Source organism: Lycorma delicatula, chromosome 3 (assembly GCF_047948215.1).
Source record: "Lycorma delicatula isolate Av1 chromosome 3, ASM4794821v1, whole genome shotgun sequence".
In the NCBI taxonomy this organism is placed as follows: Eukaryota; Metazoa; Arthropoda; class Insecta; order Hemiptera; family Fulgoridae; genus Lycorma; species Lycorma delicatula.
In genome coordinates this window covers 3,622,553-3,644,491 of record NC_134457.1, presented here as the reverse complement: position 1 = coordinate 3,644,491, position 21,939 = coordinate 3,622,553, and the positions used below count along the sequence as shown (strand labels likewise).

The following is a 21,939-nucleotide window of genomic DNA, read 5'->3' as shown; positions in this document are numbered from 1 at the left end:
GAATAATATTATATTAATACATATTAGGAAAAAAAATTTTTTTAATTTATAAATTTTAAATCATAGTTTATGTAGCTTCCTTTTCTCCAAAAGGATTATAAACTTCACAAAATAAACAACTAATTTTTAATCTAATTCATAAATATACCTTCACTTTAAAGGTTATTTAAAAATAATGAATTTAGTCTTATATACAGAAATATAACCTTTAGAGTTTAATGTTTTTAGAAAACAACATAAAATAAATTGGTGACTGAAAAGTCAGTTTATTTGGAATGAAAAATATTTTACAGTTAATTTTGTTTATAATAATGTTGTTGTGACAGTTAACATTTTATTAACTCTACCGTAATAAAATCCATTAATATAAATAATTAATATCTGTTTTAAGTCTGAATAAAAAATAAAATACTTCGGAAAAATGTTCTTCTTAATTTCAGCGCTAACTCGGGATCGTAAATCATATTTTTGAATTTATGTTGAAGCTGTGCATAAATAAATATTTGTGCAGACAGCCACAATATCTATTCTACTAAACATAAAATAAATATGTATTTATTTTTTTTAATAATTGTAAAAATAATACATACTGTTTATCTTCCTTAAGTGTAGAAGGACTGGATCTTTCAAGTACCTCTGTGACAATCGCATCAAACACTAATGACTGCATCAGAGTTTTATCACCTGAAAAAAAAAAAATTATTACATAAACTAAATCAACAAAATTATTAATTATAAATATCATATTCGACCTTAGTAGAATGTAAATATCATGTTAAATTAATGAATATTTCAGAGGTATATAACTGCAGTGTAAATGTGGCGTTACAGAAGAATGTCGAGAAATAAAAGATAAGTTAGTAGAATGTGAAATGAGGCAGTTTTAAGATAAAAAAGAAAAGAGAGGTCCTTATGGCAAAAATATTTGTAAAAAGGATAATGGATCGAATATTATGAGGTACAGGTTAAAAAATTTGGTTCTAGAAGAAACAGGTAAGGAGGGTAGAAACGGGAAATAAAGACAACAGTTAAAACACATGAAAAAGATAATTTAGAATGTAGGGTGTAAAAAATATGTGAGGCTAACGGATCAGAAAAGAAAAGAAAGGGATGGATAGGTCGAATATTTGATAAAAAAATTGTCATGTAGAAAGTAAAACCACAGTATTATACTATCATTTTCCTGTAACTAACAATTTAAAAAGAATTCTATCAATTTTCATATTTTCCATGTTGATAGAGTTAAATATTAATATTTTTGAAGAATAAGTAACTACTCTTTTTAGCAAAGAATGTACATAATAAATATAAACGCAATGACAAGGATATGTGCATGTTAGCATTTTTAATTTCCTAAATATTGTTCTACGATTTCTATTTATGGGAGCCTAATAATAGCCCATATTTATTATCTTGAAAACTTGTTCCAATGTATAAAGGAAGTCTGAAGAGATGATATACTTCAGATGGGAACATATTTCTGGTCGTTAAGAATATAATGAAATAAAATGTAACAGTAAACAAGATAATTGCAATAACCGAGTTGAAACACGCAGTAATTTCTTAATTCTATTTAAATATTCCAGTTAATATTAAACAGTACAGTGTCCAACCAGATAAGATGGTAACCTGCTTTACTTTAACTAGATATATACAAAACACTTAAACATCCAGGAAACTGAAATGCGTGAAGTAAGGTAAAATGCCAATAGTTAAAACTGTATTCGATGAAGTGGTTCCCATAGATAGCTGACGTTAAACGATTTTGAGTATAGTTTCATAGAATACTGTTAATATTTATTGATAACTAATGACAATAGCAGGAAATTCTATTACAAATCTATTCTAAAAAGTACTAAATATATTAAGTTTTAGAAAGTATAATTTACTTACAGTAATATGAATCCTTTTCCATCTTCTTCATATTTGCATTTCCTTCAAAGCAAATAAATATCATTACATTATAATTAATATAATAAGTATAAAATAAGTATTAAATAATAATAAGTATTAAATCATATTTTAATTACTTTCACAAGGAAGAAATAAAGTGTATACTAACTTTGCAAATTTGAACATTTATAGCAAGACCTAAATAGTCAAATGTCTATATTTCTGATTGCTTACATATTTTTATAACAATATTTTAATACCTTATTTACTTAAAAATAGATTACTGATAACAGGAAAGCCTAATGAAATAAACACAGTATAATTAAGAAGAGTTATCTATAATATATCTATAATATATATCTCAGGAAATTATGAAATAGATTTAAACATAGTTTTTATCAAGAATGAGTATTTCAGCCGCACATAACCAGTCATTGTGTCATAGCTATTTCCTTTTTCTAAATACTTCAGTAGGAAATGTTGTATTAGCTAACCATAACCAAATGCAATTGTTTTTATAAGCAGCATGAGATCATGAACTCAAACGACTCACTTTCCGTACCTAGTAATGCAATTTCTGAATTAATAATCAAAATGTCTATATGCAGATATGTATATACCAGTGTTGGCTGAACCTCAAGAATTGCTGGGCTGATCTGAATGATTCTTTAGTCAGTATTTTAATTGAAGTTTTAGGCATGAAATTTATTTAGCTACTTTCACTACTGAGTGAGCAGAAAAGAATAAATGCACAGAATATAATATCACAATCTACAGTCATTTTGTATGTAGCGACATATTAAAATCTCTTATCTGGCTGAAGCAGTATATATGGTCCACTGTTTCACTTTAGCAAAGGATAAATTAATCTGCTGGTGTGATTCATTGAAGAATTCGAGGTACAAGAGATTTCTTGTACCAATTACAGAAATTAGAGTTGCTTTTTCCAACAGCAATGATTTTCATTAAACAGTTAATCCCTGTGGTGAAAAGAATAAGAATTTCACTTATAGGGCTGAATATCACTCTGTTGAAGAATCTAACAAGAAATCGTTTCACGCCTCACTTTCCTTACTAAGCCTGACAGGATGATTCTTATTAACACAGGATCCTCATGCAGAATTATGTTATTAATCTCAGCAATTTGTGAACATGTCAGATTACCTAAAACCAAGTTATGTACATTAACAACCAGTTATGGTTCTTAACATACATAAAATATTTTGAGTTTCCAACTAAAAAAATTTAAATAGAGGTTAGTTATATGATTTCTGCAAGTGAAGATAACTAAAATTGATCCTTAAAGTGAAATACTATATTTGATTTTTTTATCTCAAGCATCAAAATTGGGCAAACTGATCTCAGGATATCAGCTACTAGATGGAAAATTTGTATAACAGAATTAAAGCAAAGTGGCTTTAGCTTCAAGACTGTTTATTTTAATTTTAATTTTAACCTGTTACTTTGATCTCTGTCTTCTCAACTGATTCTAAGGGTGATACATACATGAAATACCATTTTTAAATTTTGCTGAAAATTTAAGTTCATAAAATGAATATACTTTCATAAAAACGTTTTACTACAAACCGCATTTCTGTCCTTATCTTGCAAGGGCAGTATTTTTTATTTACATGCTGTTGAATTTTATTACAAGATTTCAGAGAACAAAAATTGAAGCAAATAAAATGTAAAACAAGTATATATATATTTACACATTCAGAGAGTCCCACAAAGAAATGCAGGAACTCTCAGGACATGTTCTACTAATGAAAATAATTCATATAGAACATAGGTCTAGAAACGCTTTGTTTTTTAGTTATGGCTACTGAAAGATTTTTCCTGGATTTCAGGTTTCTAATAAAAAGAAGCCCTACTGTAACTTTTTGGGACTCAATAAGTAAAGTTGGTGTTTTCTTATGTAATTTGAGCTGGGAAATAGGATAAATCAGGTCCCAAAACTATATTACTTCAGTATTTTTTAAGTTATTTGATGTAAAACACAAAATATGATGTCAAAAAACAAGTTTTTCTTAGGTTTGTAGAACAATACCTTTGTTAAGTGACTAATAAATGTGAAAGATTCAATAACAAAACTTGTAGAGAATTTAATTTTGAGAAAATTAATGTAAATACAGGCAATAAAAAGTAAATAAAAACTTTTAAAAATCTGTTTTTTATTTAAGAAAAATAAACCTAATATTCCTAATAAAATATATCTAATAAACATTATTTTTAAAAACAAAAATGGTAATTACTGAAAGTTATTTTAAAATACAAAATTTATAAAACAATATTTTAGCTGTATATATTCAATGATTTACACGGGTAAAATGAAATAATTACATAAAAATTAAATTGAAATGTATGTTATTTTAAAAATGGTTAAAAAAATTTCATTGTGTAGGTTGGCAATACTAACATCAACTCATTAATTGCAACCTTATATATATATATATATATATATATACACACACACACACACACACACTATTCTAGTTTACTGCTCACTTATACCAAAATTAAAACTGCAATATCATGTTGCCTTAATTTTATAATTTTTCACTCTAATGGAAATTTTATTCTTCACTTACTAGGAATATTTATTCCTAAAATAACCTTAAATATTTGTCAACAAAAACCTTTTTTACCAGACATGGTAAAAAAAAAAATGCAAAAGTAAAAAGAAAGTTATTTATATATTTACCTTCAGTTTTACCTTCAGTTTAAAAGATTCAATTGTAAACTGAAATGAACGTACCTGGAATTCTAAAGGAAATACAGTTTTGTATTCCTTTAAATCACATGCCAGGATTTAATATAAATGTTTATTTATTTTTAAATAAAAATATACGATTACTTTAACATATAAAGTTCATGTTGTTCTAAGAAAGGTAAATCACATTTTTGGTATTTTTCTTTAAGCAAAGAAGTAGTCTGATTAGAACTAACTGTACACTTTCTTAATACTTTGCCACTGAAATCTGGGTTTTCCATGTTTATTTAAATCTTATCGCAATGCTCAAATCAGTAACTTCCTCATAAACATATAGATCTGGATGCCGGCTTGAGTAAAATAAATGGTAACTGACTTCTTAGCACCCTTTTTGGTTAGGAGATGAAACAACTGTCATACCTTCTTATGGGAGTGCTACAAGTAAAAGCCTCTCTATATAAAACAAATATTCCCACGGCCCTAAAAACCAAAGAGTTGCATAAAACAAAATTTTACTCCAATAACAAAACACTCTAAGTACGAAAAATTGTTTTTAGGATTTGATTTTACTAATTAGTAAGACGTGAACAACAAAAAGAAATAGGATATATAATTACAGGAAAGTGAATTAAATCATTAAATTTACTTTCAAAATCTTTAGGTCAGTAATAAAAACGGGCTAAAGATAATTTAAAAATTTAATTTCTTTAATATACTTTAATAACCAATTTTTTTATAGTTAAACTATGCAGTAATTCTAACCAGCTTTCCGACAAAAATTGATTGTTATATCAAGCGTCGAACATTTCAGAAAATGCCTGCCAAATGGTTGTGATATAAGAATAAAATTCCCACGACCAAACCTGTACTGAATGAACTTTTCATTATAGATCATTAAATTTAACATATAAAGAGCAGTGCAATTTCATGCATATGGGTGACTGTATGCTATGTTACAGTATATTTGCTAATAATCATAACAGCAGAAGTCATTTTAAAATGTAATAAAAGTTATTTGAAACAATGACAGTTATTACTTCAAGAACAAGTTGTTGTAGATAAAAACCATTAGAACAATCAAAAGTAAACTTACCTGGATCCTGTGGTGACCTTGGCCTTAATGACATCCATTTCCAGCCGGGTCGCCGGGTTCGTGATAAAAAATGTAACACTTGCTCCTCAGGTGTCTTAAAATGATGTTCATTTGGATAATTATACTCGCAGTACACCCTGAAAATAAGTCGCTAGTTAAATAAAGTGTAATTTTAATATAATACAGAATGAGCAACTCAAAACCAGCCTGCTGCATAAGGTCCTGACACAGCATTCCTAATATATAGCGAGATACAGAAAGGAAAATATTTTTAAAAAAATCCTGTAATGGTCCTTTATCCATAGAAATTTATATCTTAAGATTAAAAGCGATATAGGATGTGAACTATCTATAAAGAAATATATTTTTGTGCTCTAATAATCACTCTGAAATATACCTGAGGTGCAAACTGGTATTGTCAATGCCATAGATAGCGTTCTGAATACTCATCTTAGTTTTTCCAAAGCAAGATGATTTGTACAGACAAGAAACCTTTACTGACACTTTTTTCCTTCAGAGGGCTTCCTTTTTACTTCTTTTTCCTTTTTACCTTTTCTTGTTAACTTCCTTTCCTTGTTACTTCTGTTTTGGGTTAAAGTTAAAATTTATTGATCCTATGATATGATAGCCAGGAAAATTACACTACACATTCATTTTCTCATCATGATGTTGTCTCATGTAGTTGATGAAGGCTTTCCAAGAACTAAAACCTTGCGTTTTATAAATTAACATGTCTAATGTTGCTGTAACTATGCTTTTTCACTTATAAAATACAGCACCGTATCTAGTTCATATCAGGGATGTTAAAGGCTGAAGTTAAGCGGGTTGGTTTTAAGTTATTCAACCTGTATAATGTACAATAATGTAAACATGCTTTCAAATACATACTTGTACACCACAAAATACATCGATGAACTCTTCAGCCATGTATAGAAAAACTTTACAAATTCAAAATATACCAGGGCTATTCAAAGAGTTCTTAACCTGACACATACATGGCCCAATGATACAAATTTTATGATTGATTAATTTGTACTAGTATACTCTCTAATCATTTGCAGTAATTATGCGTAGTTTACGTGATTAAATTTACTTCAAAAAATGCATTTATTTGGAGACATTATTTAAAGGATGTAGGCAAACTGTTACAGGACACAAATACTCATGAAAATTTTGTTATTAATTCCAACAACGAGTATCCTAAGCCAGTCTTAGTAAGAACCAATAGAGCATGAGATTTATCATCGGTCAACTTGTACTGCTGACTTATTATACTTAGTGGATGACCAGTTGAACTTGTCCTACAATATTTTCAGATTTCCAAACAATGAAATAAGCTCTCTTTTCAATAAAATCGATTATAAATATGAAGTATACAGTGCTGCAGGTAAAACCGCAATCATTATTAAACATCTGTTGGAAGAATGTCCTACCTATGAGACACAATCCCACTGGCCAGAGACACAGTCCCACAGCAGGGTGAGGTGGAAGTGCACTGAAGAGGGCGAAAATGATTCCTGATCTGCAAGAAGCTGTGGTTATGGATTTTTGGGATTCTCATGGTGTGGTGCTGATAGAATAACTGGAGAAAGGCAAAACCATCACAAGAAAGTATTATACTTGACTACTGGACTGACTGAAGGGTGCTATTCAAGCTCAACATCCAAATCTGGCCAAAAATAAAGTGCTTTTTCACCACAATAATGCGCCTGCAAACATGTCTTCGGTTGCTGCCTGCCTCCATCAACTATGCTTCAAAGCATTTTCATATGTACCAAATTTGCTGGATTTGGGTGCCAGCAAATACTTCGTTTTCCTAAACCTGAAGAAATGGTTTGCTGGATGAAAATTCACTTTAAATGATGAGGTTAAAGCTGAGACAACCTCTTATTTTACAGAAATGAAAAAACCTCATTATACTTAGGGTAATAACAAGTTTGAAAAATGTTGATCAAAATGTATAGAATTGCAAGGTGACTACATTGAAAAACAAATAAAATTTCTAATATATCTTCTGTTTTCTTTGTCAGGCAGAGAACTTTCTGAACAATTACTGTATGGACAGTTCAAACTAATCTGAAATATACTGTGGCGAAATATAATTTGTACTTAATTAGATTTTCTTTCAGTTACCAGAGTTAAAAATATTTATATAATTGACTGATTAAGTCGTGTACTATTCCAGATCTCTTCTGCAGCTTTGCTGAACTGGGGCTCTAGGCAACTGCATCCCTTGTTTGAGCGGTGAGTAGATTGGTAATTTATTACGTAATTGCATCAATAGATTCAATTTTGTAATGGGGTGTATAGTTAGTTAGTACCTGACAACATAATGGTGATCAGAAGAATATATTTAGGAGAAAATTAGTTCTTGAATTTTTTAACCTTTCACACAGGTAAGCGATGCCCTCTATGCCATCTGACCAAACAAAACATTTTAAGAACAATATAACAATTGGAAATATAAATTTGTGTGAATAGATGATAAAGTCAGATCTATTTTATCTGTACTGGTTATTATAGGCAATATTTGGATCGGTAGCAATGTTTTAAAAGTTTAATTTTGTATTTACTCAACTGATCTATTATCTCATTATTTTGTTTTTATCTCATTTGGTATCATTACAGGTAGAATAATACTGTTCTAGACCAGAGTATAAACTGAAAGTTCTTAAAATCTGGTAGTTTCAAAATGCCTTACACATCTAACACAGCCTTAAAAATAAAACAATTTGAAATGAATGAAGAATTAATATTAAATTGTTTAAAATGTTTAATGATCAGTAACTAAAATTTCACTTTAATGAAATTGTGAACACAGTCCTGAATGAGAGCAGCCCAGTGCTGACGTATACAGTCACTCTTTTACTTAGCTAAAACTTTTTGTAAAAAAAAAAATAAAATAATACAATACAATAGGACATTTAACCTTGACTATAAGAAAATAAATAAATATTAATTATTAGGTATTTACATAAGAACATTAAATTTTGTTTCTTCAGAATTTTGTTAATTTACAATAATTTCATAATTACAACAATTTTTTCACATTAAAATTTTTATATTAAAAAAAGATTAAAAAAAATATTACTATACTAACCAATCCGGATGTACACGCCAGTTTGTTCCCTTAAAGTATTCCGTGACTGCATGGAAAATAATAAATAATAATAAATAAATAATATTATCAAAACAAAATTTCATAACTAAGATCATTAAATTAAGCATAACTATTTTGATTTTTGTTTTAAAATCAGTTAAGCAAATCTAGGAAAAATACCCAACTGAGCTGACCTGGTACCAGGCTGTGATAAGAATAACTTAATTAAATTTTTTGCAATTTTTTTTAATGAACAAGCTGTCAAAATAAAAAAAAATATAAAAATCAATAAGTATCAAATAACAATTATATTCTATCAGCCTGAAATTTTATGTGTTATGAAATATATGAATTCTTTATTCTTTTTAAGTGACATAAATCACAATTACATTTACTGACAGCAAGAATGAATTTTTGTACAGAATGAAAAATGCCCAGCTCACTGGGATTTGAGCCCAAATTATTCTGGATGAAAGGAAATGATGCTATCACTATACTACAAAGGCTGACAGAATAAACTGCTGACAGATAAATTTACCATTTTTCTTGATGAAAAAATTTAAAGAAAAAATTATTTTTTTGCTGGTTATTTTGAAAAAAATTTAATGGTATAAGGGTAGATATTAAAAAAAACATCATTCTGGAATAGCAGCTAAGATTTTTGAGTTTTAAAAAAGTGCTTCGAAAGAATCAAAATAATATGTATTTCATTCACCCGCAATTCTTAATGGATGCATACTATATGCACTCACTATCAATGTGTAAAGTTCAATCTCAGCCCTAGCTGACCCGGCAATGCTTCACCATTGCTAGATTTGACTTTATGCATATGACTATGTGTTTGATTTTATGTATATATATATATATATATATATATATATTAAATAGACACAAATGAAAGTTTGATAAAACATAAAATAACTGAACATTACAGAACTTCACAAAATTAACCTTTCCCTTTTTCGCATCTTCCCTTCTTCCCTTTTTCCTTATTTCCCTTTTTCCAATTTTCACAAAAATATTTCTTTTCACGTAACTAATAAGTATTCTGAATACGAACCAAATCAGACCATAAATGCAAATTTTCCAAATATCTCAACCCCAGCGCCATCTAGTGGGTCCATTTTTTGGAAAAGTATTTCTTTCCATGTAAGTAACACGTATTCTGAATATGAGCCCAATCGGACCATAAATACAATTTTTCAAAATATCTCGACCCCCAGCACCATCTAACAGGTCCAAACTCTAAATCAGTTTGGACCTGTTGGGCCTTCATGGGCATGCACACAACTCAATACAGTTTCATCGCAATTGTATGAATGGTATAGGAATGCATACGGGTCAAACAAACATTCATTTTTATATATATACTTGCAGATCTGGCAATGCTTTGCTATTGATAGATTTGAGTTATATATATATATATATATATATATACATGAAAACAATTGAAAGTCTGATAAAACATTAAAAAACTGAACATTACAGAATTCACAAAATTTAAACATTATCCCTTTCCCCCATTTCCCAACTTCTTTTTTTAATATTTCCCCCTTTCCTCTATTTCATTTCTCCTTTTTTATATTTTTCCCCTTTTCCCTATTCAATTTTCTTTTTCCCTGTTTTCCTTCTTTTCCTATTTCCCTTTCTCCCTTTTTCCCCGTGTGTAAATCGGTCCAGAAGTATTTAGTTTATAGCGGGTACAAATATGAACATTGCCTTTTATAAATATAGAAGAAGAAAGTCTGTTTGTATATTTGTTTGTTTGTTTCATAAATATCTCGACACTGGTGCCACCTAGCAGGTATAGATTTTGCCAAAACTTTTCTTTTCACGAGACCATAAATACAATTTTTTGAAAATCCTGACCCCCAGTGCCACCTAGCAGGTCCATTTTTTGCCAAAATATTTCTTTTCACGTAACTAATATATATTCTGAATATGGGGCCAAATCGAACCATAAATACAATTTTTCAAAATATCTCGACCCAATTAAAGAAAAAAATGTTATTTGACCAATATTTTTCAAGAAGACAAATGAAAGAACAAGGACTCAGTTTGCGTATCGACTGATTTGTGTACCTTGTTAATTTCTTAAAACCTTAATCAGATTTATATTGGTACCCAGAATAATCTTAACCTGAGCTTTCTTATCATATTTTGATCCTGAACAAAACATTTCAAAGAATAATGACAATACTGTAACATTACAGTTTCTTTCCATTACTGTAAATTACAGTTAACTATGGTTTCCAGAATCTAAATTATGATTTATTTTAAACTGCATTAATGAAATTAAAGGCTCATATTTTTCTACATTAATTTAAAAAAATACAGATTGCAATATAAATTATTATTATTATTATTTTATTAAAATGAAATATAAGTGAATATATATAATTTTGAAATAAACTGTGAAATACAGTAAAATAAAACAATATTTTAACTTTTTCACTAACAACGAACTATCTTTTCATACTAATATCATTCTACTTCAATAATGTTTATTTTCATTAACTTTTTTCTACAAAATCTAGAACTTTTAAAGAAAATTGCTCTACAGACATCTTTAATGCTTTTATGTCATAGGTTACAGAACTGTTTTTTAACCCACAGAATGACTTTTTTTTAATTTTTAAATTAAATTTTATTAATATTTAAATTCAATTATTTTTTTAATTAAAAAAATTCAATTTCAGAAGAATGTTCTTTCACGTTATTTTTTATTCCACTACTGATACCAGTCACGAACCATAGGAACAAATTTATCAGAAACCCACTTATAACTTTCTGATGCATGCCTAACCTTTTTACACAATTTCACTGAAGGTTCTGTTGCACAATACTGATCTTCTAAATCACAATCACTAACTTCATCAGATATATATTCAATATGAGTATCGGTTAATTCCAAATTAGAATTCAATAAAAATAATTCAATATTGTTTTCCATAACTGTACTAAATAAATTAATAGATGACACTATTTCATGTTTACAAACAAAACAGATCATATAGGCTGTAGAACAGCATTTATCAATCTATATCATTTCACTGACAAAAAAATTACAACATGCCCTGGTGAGAATTCAAACTGCAATGTTAAATTAAGGAGTCGCTGTAACGTAAAGCACAGTTGTTTATAACTTGCAGGTGAAAAGAGGTAGTCAGATGAAACAAATACAGTGTAAAAGCTTTTTTAAATTTATCTTTTTTTACAAAAACTTGTATTTATTTTTCCAAGTAATCTCCCAATAGCGAACAAGTTTTCTTATTCCATCAATGAACAATCCTGGCAGTCTTTCATCGATCCATCACCTTACTGCGTCCTTAGTACATTATCTATTGTGAAATGAGTACACTTAATATCCCTTTTTAATTGTGGAAAAAAGTGAAAATCACACGATGCTAAATCTCATGAATATGGAGGATGAGAAATAGATTCAAATTTTTCATTTGCGTGGCACCCACCAAGAACAGATTTTAAAGTAGTTAGTTGTGCAATAATTTGTCCTGTTTATTCTTTCAGTATGACTATCTGACTGGTGATGCGCTGTTATGTGATGCAATGATTATTTGGAATTGATTTACCTACCTCCTTTTGGAACTTTTCATCAGTGCAGAAACTGGTCGACAATTGCAAGGTTCATCCTCAACATTCTCATTACCAGTTTCTGCTGAACAAAATCTTATCATACACCTACTTCCAGTACTTCGATCTACGGTTTCATCAACGTTAATGGCTTTAGATGACAATAAATGACACTAGCTTTTCTTTTTCCACAATTAAAAACGCAATCACTGCACATTATTTTAGATGTGCTGACATAGTAAGCATACTGGACTCCATAACAATGGTGACTAACAGAAAATAAGAGGGAGAGTCAACGAGCTTTGGAATATTAGCAGCAGCGGAATGAAACTACAAGATGGCAGCACCTGTCAAACTGCGTGACAATTGTTCTCCAGATACATTCCATTGTTCCCAAATCAGCTGATTTGGAAGTCGAGAATTCCAGCATTAAAGTCCTAGTAAAGGCAGTTACTTTTATATGGATTTGAATACTAGATCACGGACACTAGTGTTCTTTGGTGGTTGGGTTTCAATTAACCACACAACTCAAGAATGATCGAACTGAGACTGTACAAGACTACACTTCATTTACACTCATACATATCATCTTCATTCATCTTCTGAAGTAATATCTGAACGGTAATTCACGGAGGCTAAACAGGAAAAAAAAAGAAAGAAGATACATTCCATTGTGGATTACATTTCAGCTGGCCCTCATACATGCTAGAGACTATCTGAGTATTGAAGATTATAGTTAAATGAAATCCATTATTTATCCATTTATCTCACTTTTCAACAGCTTATAACAGCGTTTCTCAACCTGGAGGTCATGGTGATTTGAAAGTAGGGTCACAAAATTAGCCTACAACTTTACACATAAACAATAATGAAATCTGATAAAACATTTATTACAAACATTTTACTTCCATTTATAATTACATATATAAAGAAAATAAACTAATGAGATGGTTGCTTGTTTTTCATTTAAAAGTTTCTCCATATGTGGATCAATGTTAGAAACTCATAAAAGCAGATTGTTTTCAAGTGATAAAAGACAACTCCTAGATTTAATTTTTAGTGCAACCATAAACGAAAAACTCTTTTCACAGAGGTAAGAAGTGGTTAAAGAAATAAATATTTTTAATAAGTCTGTGATTAAATTTCCATAATTCCACATTCTTTCGATGAGCAAGCCAAAACATATAAATCTTCAGATTTTAATTATATTTTCAATGTTTTATTGGCAGACATTTTGGTGAGCTGGTCATGAATCTCAAATGGTAACTTAGCAGCTACAACAGTGTTTTCACTAAATGGATTCAGTACCCATCTCTTTGAGAAATAATTTTTATCTTCAGGGAAATACTCTGCCAACTGAAATTTTAGCTCGTGCAAATGTATCTTCATGTAATCCAAACTGTGAATAATATTGTCTTCTTCATCCAAATTTTTTACTTTGAAGGTGAATAATTAAGGAATCAAGCTTCTTAATGAAAGCATGAACTTTGTCTGTTATTAATAAAATGTTTTTATCACGTCCTTGTAAATTTACATTCAAGTTATTTACATGCAAAAATACATCAGCTAAGTAAGGCATCAGCAACATATACTTATTATTCTGTAAAAACATTGAGAATGGCATTTCTTTATCCTAGAAAAAATGTTATTAATTCATCTCACAATTCCAATAACCAGGTTAACACTTTCCCACAAGAAAGTGTTAACACTTGCCATTCTGTATGGAAAAGAAGAGTTTTTTCTTTTCGCCCATTTCATTACATAGTTTAGCAAACAGCCTGCTCTGTAATGGTCAATTTTTAATAAAATTATCCATTTTTACAGCTTTACAAACACTTTGTTTGAGATTTTCCAGCATATTTTTTTGTGGCAACAGCATGTCTGTGAAGGAAGCAGTGTGTCTATTCCTCCCTCGGTATAAAATGATTTTTAATTTCTTAAGAAATCCACTGTTCTTTCCTGTTACTGCCTTTGCCATCACTACATGCTGCAGTACATTTTGTCTAATCTATATTCTAGCTTTTAGTAGCTTCATAAAAAAACATCAAAAAGGAATTGTCCTGATACATGACCATATCGATTTGCAAAACAATAAAGCAACATATTTCCTTTGATTATTTGTCAGTGTATTCATATCTCATGAAAACATAAGAACAGAGAAATGTTTGCCACATTTGTTGGTTTTTATCAAATTGAATACTAAAAAATTCACTTTAACCCTTTGCTGAATTATCTGATCACGAACATCAGCAGCCATGTCATCGATTCACCTTGATATTTGGCTGCTTAGAAAGCAGAATTTTTTTCAATTTCTTTGCTTCTTCCACGCCTATTAAAACATTGATCATATCAATTGCAGCATGAATACGAGGTTTTCAGCAATCAAATGGGGTTTGAACATCTTAGGTACTCTTAATGCTATGAGATAAGACTGTATTTTTATCAATACCGGTTTGATTTACAAATAGAAGTTTGTTAATTTCTCAAAGTATGTCATTTTCTTTTAAAAAATTCCAAGGGTGTGCTATTATGATCTGGATGATTAGTTTTCACCCAGCGAGGTAAAACCATAATTAAAATAATTGTCATTGTACGATCTTGTCTTTTTACCAATTGATTCACTGGTTGTAAGTGGTCACTTCATTTTTTCACAAATTTATCCATTTTGCATAAGAATGATTAAAAAAAAAAAAAAAACAAAACAGTTACACCGTTTGACTGCACACTAAAAAACTGAAACCTCTATTATTATCATTTTAATGAAATACAGTTTTAAAAGCTTAAATAAAGGCGCCGAATGCATGCTTTGCTTTTCAAACTAAAGTGACATTTTGCAATCTCTTATGTCTCTTTTATAATGCTGAGAGCACAACGTGTTCAAACATATCATATGCATGTCTGAACTGGTTTCACAGTGAATATTATGCAAGCAGACCAAATTACAAGGAGCATGTACACATCAATTTCTCATGTTTGTATACTTCACACATGCATTTTTATACTTTTCACCATCAACGCAGCTAAATAGTTTTAACTAGGTTTCATTTGGGTTAGGGGTGGGGGTCGCAAACTATTCATAGTATATTTTTTAAATATTTTTTTTTTTAAATATTCATAGTATATTTTTTACTTTCTGGGGTTCGTGGAGCTAAAAAGGTTGATAATCATTAGCTAATAGCAAGTGCAAGTACATTTTAAAACACAAAATAGACAGTAAACATATAATAAATATATTAAAAAAAAATAATAATAATAATAAAAGTGAATTAACAATTAACAGTTAAAATATAAAATGTATACAAATGTCAACACCCCAAAACTATCACATTCAATAATATGCTATGATTTCATTAACAAATATATCATGAACATCTCTTTTAAAACCACTTAATTAAGTAGCTTTCAGTTCAGGAAATATATAGCAACTTCCTTCTTACATACTTAACTGATGTTTTGGAAGCCTTAAATTTTGTTTTCTGCTGTTGTAGCCTGCTTAAAACTACATTCTTCTGTTCTTAGTATTATGTATTTAGATTGGTATTCCCAAGATATGAAAACTAGTAAAGTAAGTACTTTAAAACAATATTAGTAGTATGCATTAATTTCTAAATCTATTTAATATTATGCCGGCATCTTTTATGAGCATGTTTTACTTCCTGATGAACTTTTTCTAAAAGGTAATTCCATAAAAAATAGAAAAGTGGACAAAAACATATAATGCTATTCTTGAGTCCATAAGGTAATCTGGGAAATTAAGGAAATAGAAGAGTGAATTAATTTGTTTTGTTAGATATTCAACTTTACTTTATAATTTTATTAATTTTTCAGCTTCTAATCATTATTTTTAAAACAAAATTTAATACCTGACAATGCCTTTTTTCAGACATATTGGACAAGGAAACAGTATTCTTTTTAATCGGTTGACCAGTATCATAAACAAGAAGTAAAACAGTCACGTTGAAAGTTGAGGTAAATCATTAATACAAATTAAAAAAAATACAAAGACTTGAGAATGTACTCAGAACACTCTGTAATTAAGTCTCTTCCAGGGGGAGAGCGAAAAAAGAAAAAACTAATAACAAAGGGAAGAGGGACAATCGACAGAGGAACAATTAAAACCTAAACTAATGGCTCAAATACTGTCTAAACCAATAAATTCTAAAATATCTTGATAAGGGGTAGAACAGTTTTTTCTAGAATCAATTTTATCATTTATTCTTTTCTATCCAAGATGATAATATTATATATTGGTGCTATGAGGCCAGAAGTCTGCATTTACCTTCAGTATGCGACTAAATGGGTCTTTATCAGGTAACTGTTGCTGCCACAACAACTTGGCTAAATATGACTGTATACTGTACCAGATTTTTCTATTTCTTCATTTGCTCTACCTCACAAATGCTCAACTATTTGGATGTGTGCTCTTAGATTTGGGGTTAACAAAGTTGTATTTTCAGTTTATCTTAAAATGCGTATAGTCCAACTCCTCTAACACTGTTGTGCAGTAAGCCTTCCACAGAATGGAATACACAGTTGTTTCTTCAACAATACTGGTGGAAGCGGCTTCAAATATTGTGTCTTAATTGTTTTTTTGATATGAGGACAAGAAAGTATTGGTTTATTTGTCAGCAGGTACATTTCTTTCTGTGTATCATCGATTTCATCAATATCATTTTTATCACCTATTTTAACACCCGGCTGCCTTGTTAACAAGTATACACACACTTTTTATGAATAGTTATTCCATTCGATTAGAGTGGCTTTACTCATTTTGGATTTTGTGCTGCAATGATTAATATAAAACATTATAAGCAACAATTCTTATTTAAAATTAATTTACGTTCAAGCATAAATGATGCCGTTAAAATTTAAAAACTGACCATTAATAGGACTGAGCTTTATTTCTTGTTGACCAACTACTTCATACATGCCATAACCATCTGGCATCGCTAGACCGAGTGAAAAGGGCGTCCCTTCAATCGGATGATGAAAATATTTATGCCTACGAGTGGTAACCCGCCTCTGGAAAAAAATTACGATTAAAAATTTATAATAATTCAATCAGTAAAAATAGAATAACTGAAGACATGAAGACATGTTGTAAAAAATGAATATCGGAGAAGCTTTAAAGAGTTAAAGGAAAACGTGGAATGTAGTAAAGCAAGGACAGAGTTGGGTAAATTATATTTTAGAAATATTAGTTTAGCACTGAAGATTATTGAAGTCAAGGTTGAAGGATAGAGCGGTACTAGAGGAGCAAATCAGAAATATGTAAACAGATCAAGAAAGATAATGGAATATGAGGAAATAAAAAAAAGGAAGAGAAATGTAAAGGAGTTGAATACGTATCAAAATTTAGGACAAAGAAGAAATTAAAAAGAAGCTAAAAGTTACGATTAAAAATAATTAAAATAACGCTGTAAGTAGTTCTTACCATTTCATCAAAATGAATTTTCACTCGAAGCTCAGTCTCACCTTCTTTTTGATCAACCATGTCATGTCGCAACTGAAAAATGTAAAAATAGAAATAGAATTTTACTTCAGATAATTTTCTATTTAAGAACAGGCAAACCCAAATTAAGAATAACAATAAATGTAAATTCTACAGTTATAAAAAAAGGGATTTCACGATTAATATTTCCGTCCTGAAACCAAAGACCATAATAAAATTGATAAAACTAATCAACGTAACTTATAAGTTTTTGACCATAATTATTGACAGTATCTGTTTACATCATCATTGTGTTTTTTTGTATATTTTGTAATATTCAAATTAGTTAAGATATGATCCTTTTTTTGTTTATGCATGTGTTTGTGAACCTACCACTCCATCGTAGGAGAGCCTACCTATCTATCTACCTAGGGTAGCTGAACCGTGGAACTTTTATGGCATAGAAATAATATCTCTCATTTTTAATCATGAAAAAACACCATTTTACAATTACAGATTTTTTAAATACGGTTTGAATACTGAGTTTAAAGTATTTTAATTGTCATGCATAAAGTATCAAATATTTACTTAAATTTATATTTTTCCCAACTTTGTATTTATCCAAATTGTTATTTATGAAAAAAAATGTTCAAAATGTTTTATTATTTAGTATTTATGAAGCATCTTACAAGGGCAGATGGAGGTGCAACTTACAATGCAGTTTACTGATGTCCTTTGGCAGAACGGTAGGAAGGAGTCACTTATTTCAAATTCAAAATGGCAGCTTCTAACTCAGCTCCATTTTGGAGTAAACTCCATTTAAAGATTTTTGGGTGGTTCAAGTTGCTTATTTGCACATCTACAGCCGTATCACCAGAGTAGCAAGCATTCCAGTCTCATAATCAAGATATCTTGAGTTTGAGTTTTTAAAGTAGGGAACTCTCTTCTACCATCTTGCAAAAGTACATTAACAAACTCCATTGTAAGCTAACTACCCTTTTTAGGGATTCCTCTACCACTAGATATCATATGGTTTCCGTTTTGCTCTTCTTTCCTAATAAAATGAATCTATTTATACTTCTAGAACATGTTTTAACACATGTAATTTTTTTTTTAATTAAATGCAATGCGGTGATTTTCTATCACCATTTTTTTTCTTTTAATTTTAAACATACATTTTTACTTAAAAACTTTACAATTTATTATATAATGTTAAAGTAAGATAACATTTTATATAAATACTGAGAAATAGAAGTAGGATGGATCAAAGAAATTAGAGAAGATATGAAAGAATTGGGAATTTCCCTGAATGACCTACAGAATAAAACTGGAAAAATTACAAAGCTAAAAGATAAAAGCATTAGATTTAAACAAAAGACAGACAAACGACAAAATACAACGAAGAGGGTGTTTACGGATGAAGAAAAGAAAGCAAGATCTGAACGGATGAAGAAATACTGGGCAGCTCGAAAGAGTAAAATAACACGCTTTTCTCAGAAAAGATCCAACTAAAATTGACTTAAGTGGTCCCATGTTGGCCGTAAAAGCATAATAATAATAATAATAATACTGAGAAATATGATGCAATATGTTTTGACAGTAAAAGTTTACAAAAACATCTAAACAGAAATTTACCGTTGTAATGTTGCTATCACTTTACACACAATAATAAAACAGTATACAGAAAGTTGCTAACAAATAAAATAAAAATGGAAAAAAAATTAAAACTATACATCATACAATCAGAGGATTAACAATCACAATGGTAATTAAATTATTCAGAGAATTAACAATACAACAAATAATCATTTTCGTACACAAAAATTAAGAATAACTTCAAAATGTAATTACTGACATAAAAATATATATTAAAGGGGAAAAAATCGCTCATAAACAATTTTGTTCTGATCTAAAAAATACAAAAATAAAATTTACTAACTAGTGATACTGAAGCATGAAGAATTTTAATTGATGAGATACTGTAAAATTGATGAATATTTTATATTACATACTGGAACTCATATACTGGAGTAAATGTCTAAGAATAAAGGTAACAGTAAAGAAAATTGGAAAATTCTGATCAACAAAGAAGAAGATATTTCCATTACATTATTAAAATTTTTCAATTTATTTATTTATACTTGCACTTACTCTACTTGGACCTTTACCTTTTGAGCTTCAGTATACCATGTGAAATATTCATCAATTTCCCAATTTCTCACCAATTAAAATCCTTCAAGTTTCAGCATCACTAGAATTACTAATTTTTATATTTTTTTTTATCAAAAGAAAGATTCCTTTAAATATCTTTTTGGTGTATTTTTATTTCTATCATTTTTAAATTTAAGATGGTAAGATATAAAATATAAGATAATTTTAAATTTAAATTTAAGATTTAGTTTTTTTTAAGAAAAAGAAGTCAAAACATTAAAATAAAGATAAGAAATGTGAAATTTTATTCTTATTTACATTTAATTCATTTGAAAACACTGAATGACTGTGAGGATGCAAAATATAAGATACAAAAACCAGCCAACAAGAAAAATCACTCTGTATACTCTATACGAGTGAAGATGCTATGTAGAGGATCTACGTAATAGATCCTCTACATAGCATCTTCACAACAGATCCTCTGCAGAAGATCAACAGTGGCGCTTCTTAGATGAAGGTTGCGCCATTAAAACAAATATTTCAGACTTAATCTGTTTCTCAGTATTCGGCATGATGCGGCACTGTTTGTTTACATTTAACCAGATGTTGATAAAAAATTTTTTTAGCTCCATAACATACCAATATAATGTTGTTCCCTTATGTTGAAAATAGTCAGATCGCCAAATATTTTACGGCACACACACACACACAAAACACACATTTACATTTATATTCATATAAATTTGATTAATATTTTCATTGCAAAAGTTACTTGAAGCTATAATTAGAATTCCAGTCCGTGTGGACAAGCCGTTAAATATTACAAATTAGACCTAAACCTAAACTGAATCTGAATAATTGTTCACAATTTAGCTAATTAACACCATGATAGGTAGTAAAAGCTGTAGTTAAAATTCCAGCTTAATTAGTCATGCTGTTTTTGAGATGTTGCTCTATCAAATACATCATACATTTGAACTGTTGTAATTTACACAATTTCTTAATTCATAAAGATATCTTTTAATCTCACTGAAAGTTAAATTTCTAAATTAAAATAACCATCAAAATCATGTTAAAATAAAATAAAAATCTAAACTTTGGCAAATATATCTCTGTGGTGAAGTGTTAGCATCTTGGCCTTTCATCCGGTTTTAAATCCTAGTCAGGGATGGAATTACGGCATTTTTCATAAAGTACAAAATTCCATTTTATATTCCCAAGTACAAGTTTTTATTTGGTGAATTAATTCACCAAAGCAAATAAAAAAAAAAAAACACTTAGAAGAAATTTTCTAAAAAAAAATTTTAATGAATCAGTCATGCATTTCAAATATCAATGAAATAATTTCAGCGGTTTGAAAAACTGTTCTAATCTGAAAAACAAAAATGTATATTTACAAATTTATACATCCAAGAATTTATACGATTTATTACTATTTTTTTATTTTTTTATTTTTATTAGTATGATAAAAAAATTATATAAATATTAAAAAAATATAATAAAACTGTAATGAATGAAAGCTTACACATCTTAATTACAAATATAATATTATATTCAGGAATATAAAAATTACAAATATTACTGAATATGCGCCACAAAAAGATTAAAAAAGCCAAATATATATACTTACATCCATGAGGAGAGTGTTATTATCTCTTTGGCCATTTTCTGTATCGACCAATTCAACACTGCTCAAATCGATATTATTGTAGTTTGGTTTTAGTGTTTCTACAAACTGCAACAATCATGATAAATATGTAGGAAATTATTATTAAATATATTTGATAAATAAGCACAAAAAAGCTAAATAAAAAGTTAAATAACAAACTACAACAATAGCTTAAGAGCCATAGTTGACTTCAGCCAAAGATATAAACTGTGGATTGTATGTAATTGAAATGTGTTTGACGAATGATATGTATTATGTACTCATTGCATTGTTTATTAAGTAGCGGTAAGCTTAATTA

The 21,939-nt window shown here is 29.1% G+C and overlaps 1 protein-coding gene across 1 annotated transcript in view; it reads right to left on the bottom strand.

The window, feature by feature from the left end:
- stol (voltage-dependent calcium channel subunit stolid) overlaps positions 1-21,939 on the bottom strand; it is a 258,682-nt gene that overhangs the window by 71,965 nt on the left and 164,778 nt on the right. Inside the window, exons 14-20 of the mRNA XM_075358772.1 lie at positions 21,603-21,707; positions 17,825-17,896; positions 17,271-17,412; positions 8,800-8,845; positions 5,700-5,836; positions 1,894-1,935; positions 591-684 (exon numbers count right to left, since the gene is read on the bottom strand). Coding sequence (XP_075214887.1) covers positions 591-684; positions 1,894-1,935; positions 5,700-5,836; positions 8,800-8,845; positions 17,271-17,412; positions 17,825-17,896; positions 21,603-21,707 — 638 coding nt within the window. The remainder of the gene's footprint in view (positions 1-590; positions 685-1,893; positions 1,936-5,699; positions 5,837-8,799; positions 8,846-17,270; positions 17,413-17,824; positions 17,897-21,602; positions 21,708-21,939) is intronic.